Below are 4843 nucleotides of genomic sequence, written 5' to 3'. Positions count from 1 at the left end.
AACAACTCTGTGACTGTTCTTGAATGGCCCAGCCAGAGCCCTGACTTAAACCCAATTGAGCATCTCTGGAGAGACCTAAAAATGGCTGTCCACCAACGTTTACCGTCCAACCTGACAGAACTGGAGAGGATCTGCAAGGAGGAATGGCAGAGGATCCCCAAATCCAGGTGTGAAAAACTTGTTGCATCTTTCCCAAAAAGACTCATGGCTGTATTAGATCAAAAGGGTGCTTCTACTAAATACTGAGCAAAGGGTCTGAATACTTAGGACCATGTGATATTTCAGTTTTTCTTTTTTAATAAATCTGCAAAAATGTCAACGATTCTGTGTTTTTCTGTCAATATGGGGTGCTGTGTGTACATTAATGAGGAAAAAAAATTAACTTAAATGATTTTAGCTGCAATATGCAATATAACAAAGAGTGAAAAATTTAAGGGGGTCTGAATACTTTCCGTACCCACTGTATATATCAAATAATCTAAAAAGAAATCATCTTTAAATAAAAAAACATTTCTTTACTTTTTTGCTTCAAATCAAAGTTTGTAATGCTGTGATTCACATCACAGCTTACTGGTTTGGTTCATGGCTTATAACACTTTAACAAAGACTTTATTTTTTTATTCCTATGTGAAAAATTCGTCCGGAACCAAGGCCACTGAAAGGGTGTGTTGCACTCTATAGTTGGTGTAGGCCAGGACTAACTGTCTGACCAACCAGCGGCAGGAAAGGGTTGGTGGCTAGTGGCACAGAAATCACACACTTCAGTTTTCAGTCAAAGCTACAATTGTTTCAACAATTTATCAAAAGATTCTTGTAAGCACCTTAGGCAAGAAATCATCCGCTAAGAAAAATAGGTAAATAAAATACCACATAAAAAAGTGAAATACATATAGTACCAGTGTTTAGGTGGTATATAAATAAAATGTTAATATTTTATTTTCATTTTACAAAACAAATGGATCTCTAAGATGCTGCTCTGCTGTAGCATCTCTCCCCGGGCCATTTTTTTTATTTATTATGAATGATCACATTCTCTGTTTTGTCCTTTTTTTTTTTTTAATTGCACTGAAAGATTCGTGGTGTATTACCTGGATATATGTTAAGGCGGATATGGGTAACTCTGTGTGGGTAGGTGACATTCAGGTAGTTGTGGCATGATTCAGAGTACCCCGGGTTCAGCTTTGTCATCGGGACAAGCTCCTCCCAGCTGTCTGAGTTAAGCTGTTCAACATAAATTCAGAATGAGTTCCCTCAGAAACACAGACTGGAGATTATGCATATAAAAAATATCTAGTGCACTGGAGGATGGTTTACACCTGTTCTACAGCTTCGAACTGGCTTGGGGAAGCTGCCATGCCTGTACGATCTCCTTCAAGAGTGAATGACGGCATCTGATCTGATTTAAATGTGATATATATTAGATATAATGAAGGTAACCTTATACTTTGGTTCTTAAAGGCTGCAGCCATAGATACCCACCAAGACACGCAGCTTGAATGGAGGTGTATGGTGCATAGTTCCCCGTGAAGAAAGATGTGTCCACATCAAAGCCATGCATAATTCCTGGAACTCCTAACTGAATGATGCACCAGTCGTGACCTTTAACACAAGATGAGAGACACATGCATCTTTCATGAGATCACCGAAATCTGTTCTAAGTACAGACAGAGCACTCGTTGAGATTACAAAACATGCCCTGAAAGCCTGATCAGATGAGGAAGCGTCTCAGTATTGCAGTACATCTTTCTCTCATGCGTTCATTTCACAGATCTTCAGAGACTGGGTGGATGAGAGAAGGAAGTAGCCTGCAGCTATTCTGCTCTAATTCATCCAGGCTCAATGGAACTAGAGCTCGTTAGAGAGAAATGAGAAACACAGCGCCCTATTTCCCAGTTTTACAGTGAACTCGCTTTGATTTGTGCAGATAGACTAATACCTGGAATTCTTTTCCTCCTGGTTTCCCAGCCATCCATCCATTTTCCGTATTCAGTAAACGCTGTGGCTATGAATTCTGGAGGGTCTCTCTTAAAAGTTTCAGATCATCATAATTAATACAAAATAATTATAGAAAATGTTAAACACATGAAGGACTTTACCTTTAGAAGATTTCTAGCAGGGGCAAACCACTCATCCGTGGCAAAAATCACCTTTAATGACAACGTTAGTAGTTTGTTCATCAATTTCAGTGAGCTAACGCAATCTATGAATATTAGAATACATATAAAGTGATAAGATATTTCAAATGCTCCATTTTTCACCTTTCCTCCAGCTGTTTCGCATGCGAGGTTGTTGAACTGTAGGAAGTGTGGTCTCCTGTTGGTTTCCTTCTGCACTGGTCGATTTGCCATGTTTGTTGTGATTAGATTTTAAATGTTATGCCACTTAAATTTAGCGGTTTAATATTACAAGAATCCACACAGAAAAGTGTAGAGAGAATCTCTAGCTCTCCGCGATATAGTAGGTCGACTAACTGTATAATATTTAACTGCCTTCTCAAAAACAAACTCTTAAACGGTGCGAAGTCCACTGTCTTGATCAACAACTGCCACGTTGAATATTATGAAAGCACAGAGTGTAATCTCAAAACATAATCGTGGGACGTTTGCAGCAAGTTAACGTAAATGTAGCCTACAGTTTCTATTTTGAATTTATGTGACAAGAATCTGACTAATGCTACGTTACTACATAGACATTGAGCATTACTACCATGAACTTCATTCTTTTCCCAACGTAAGCGAGTCTATGGAAAAACAGCGCCCTCTGTTGAAAAATAACTGGCCTAGCACAATATTCACCGCCATATAACACACGCTTATTTTTGCATGCTAACAATTTATCTATTTTATTATACATTGAGTGGGCTATTTCGTTACCATCACACGAAAAACATCTATAAATGACCGTGCTCAATTATGCAGTATAATGATCGATTTTGTATCGAACATATTCTGAAACATTTTAAAAGTTGCTAAATCAGGACTAAAACTACAAGTAGTAGACCAATCCGGCAACAGTTGTATACCTTAATCAACAGTGCTTTAAAATCCACGTTTCAGTTAAGTATCGTTTCATGTAATGTTCAACAAAGAATATAGTTTACTAAATCTGTTGCAAGGAACCCAAGAAAATAAGCCCCTGGTTAGCTTACAAATTGACATCATGAATCAGTTCTATAAAATAAGGCCGTTTTTATTGACCAGCTGCACTGTTAAGAGGAAAACACAATCTCTGTTAATTTGCTGATTAAATGTTTTACCTTTTCTTTTTTTTTTTTATTAACCTACATAACATTCATTTTAATTCTAAAGCTAATACAGGGCATTGACCAACATACTATCTGCATATGATTTCTGGCAATTAATATGGTCTTAATATAGCCACAATCTTGGCTGCCAGATGGCCTGGTTTATATCACGACTTAAACCATATCTTCTGGGAGTCATGATCAGAACAGAAATTAGTTTGAACACTATAAAAGATAGTTTACTCATCATTGTGGCCTCTATAATGACGGGGTCAAAACATGGGCCACCATTCTCAATGGACCTTCTTTAACTTGCATTCTGTTTTCACACTTAACTCTGCTACACAATAATGCACAAACAAGAGTAAAGGATTGCTATGGCCTCATACATTTTCAGAACATGTCTTTTTCTGCTGCAATACATTCATGAACTAGCACCTTACTCAAATATATGACCACATAAAAAGTGAGAAGTCACTCAATGACTTGGTAAAAGAATGAAAAACAGTCTGGGAACACGACAGTAAACCAATTTATTTTGTCATCTGCGCTTTACAGTTGGAACTCTGGGAATTCAAATATCACATCCTTGCCTGTGAGCTTCTTGTAGACACCAGAGAAGGTCTCAACCTGAAACAAAACCGAAATTACCTTAGTTACTTATTAGGCAATTGTGACTAACTCCTAAATTTAAAGATCTCAAAACAAAACTAGTGCATACAAATTTAGAAGTTTTCAGAAGGAAAACATGAAGTTAAAGTCATAAGGATTAAAACCGAAAACGTTTAGATCGCACATAAATCAAATTAGGATTGCCTGATAATACAACCAAAAAAACCCCAACATAGCAGCCCCCTCTGACAATTAATAGTGTGCACTGCATGGTTTACCTCCCCAGTAACGGCCCAAAGGGCTCTGGGAAGATGTAGGAATATACAGGACGCTGTCCACACCAGCCAGAGGCCAGGGACAAGCTTGCTATCCAACGTCGTGGAACGGGACTGTACGTCATGGCACTGAAGTGCTACGCTCCCTTACGCCACACGGACAGAGCCACATGAGAGCCATCTCACAGGATGTCCACGTTGGGTGATTTTGTTTTTTTAAACATTTCTAAGAGGGTGGTACTCACTTTGTGTTCAACATTGTTTTGCTGTGCCTTGTCGAGGTGGACCTTGATGAGCCTGCTGCTGTCCAGTTTCACGCGAATCCTTTTGCCAACAATCTCACTGGGAAAGACCAGGTCCTCGAGGATAGCGTCATGCACGTTAGTCAGAGTTCGGCTGAAAGGGAAAACAGATTAAGCGGGTTAACTTTGCCACTAAACAGAAGTTCATGTGATCCAATAATTAAGCATCTTAAATATAACAGTTTTGGCTGTGCACTGCATGGTTTACCTCCCCAGTAACGGCCCAAAGGGCTCTGGGAAGATGTAGGAATATACAGGACGCTGTCCACACCAGCCAGAGGCTGGGGACAAGCTTGCTATCCAACATCATGGAACGGGACTGTACGTCATGGCATTGAAGTGCTGCGCTCCCTTACGCCACATGGACAGAGCCACATGAGAGCCATCTCACAGGATGTCCACGTTGGTTT

At 39.3% G+C, this 4843-nt stretch overlaps 2 protein-coding genes across 2 annotated transcripts in view; both read right to left on the bottom strand.

The window, feature by feature from the left end:
- LOC107693231 (allantoicase-like) overlaps positions 1-2671 on the bottom strand; it is a 7380-nt gene extending 4709 nt beyond the window's left edge. Inside the window, exons 1-6 of the mRNA XM_016492533.1 lie at positions 2259-2671; positions 2097-2147; positions 1937-2024; positions 1480-1599; positions 1317-1396; positions 1089-1221 (exon numbers count right to left, since the gene is read on the bottom strand). Of these exons, the coding sequence (XP_016348019.1) occupies positions 1089-1221; positions 1317-1396; positions 1480-1599; positions 1937-2024; positions 2097-2147; positions 2259-2348 (562 nt within the window). The 5' untranslated portion in view covers positions 2349-2671. The remainder of the gene's footprint in view (positions 1-1088; positions 1222-1316; positions 1397-1479; positions 1600-1936; positions 2025-2096; positions 2148-2258) is intronic.
- Positions 2672-3752: 1081 nt separating this feature from the next.
- The window catches only part of LOC107693232 (40S ribosomal protein S7), a 7783-nt gene continuing 6692 nt past the window's right edge, over positions 3753-4843 (bottom strand). Inside the window, exons 6-7 of the mRNA XM_016492535.1 lie at positions 4377-4527; positions 3753-3874 (exon numbers count right to left, since the gene is read on the bottom strand). Coding sequence (XP_016348021.1) covers positions 3797-3874; positions 4377-4527 — 229 coding nt within the window. The 3' untranslated portion in view covers positions 3753-3796. The remainder of the gene's footprint in view (positions 3875-4376; positions 4528-4843) is intronic.

This window comes from Sinocyclocheilus anshuiensis, unplaced genomic scaffold (assembly GCF_001515605.1).
Source record: "Sinocyclocheilus anshuiensis isolate Anshui unplaced genomic scaffold, SAMN03320099.WGS_v1.1 scaffold810, whole genome shotgun sequence".
NCBI lineage: Eukaryota > Metazoa > Chordata > Actinopteri > Cypriniformes > Cyprinidae > Sinocyclocheilus > Sinocyclocheilus anshuiensis.
This window is presented reverse-complemented; position numbering and strand designations above follow the sequence as displayed.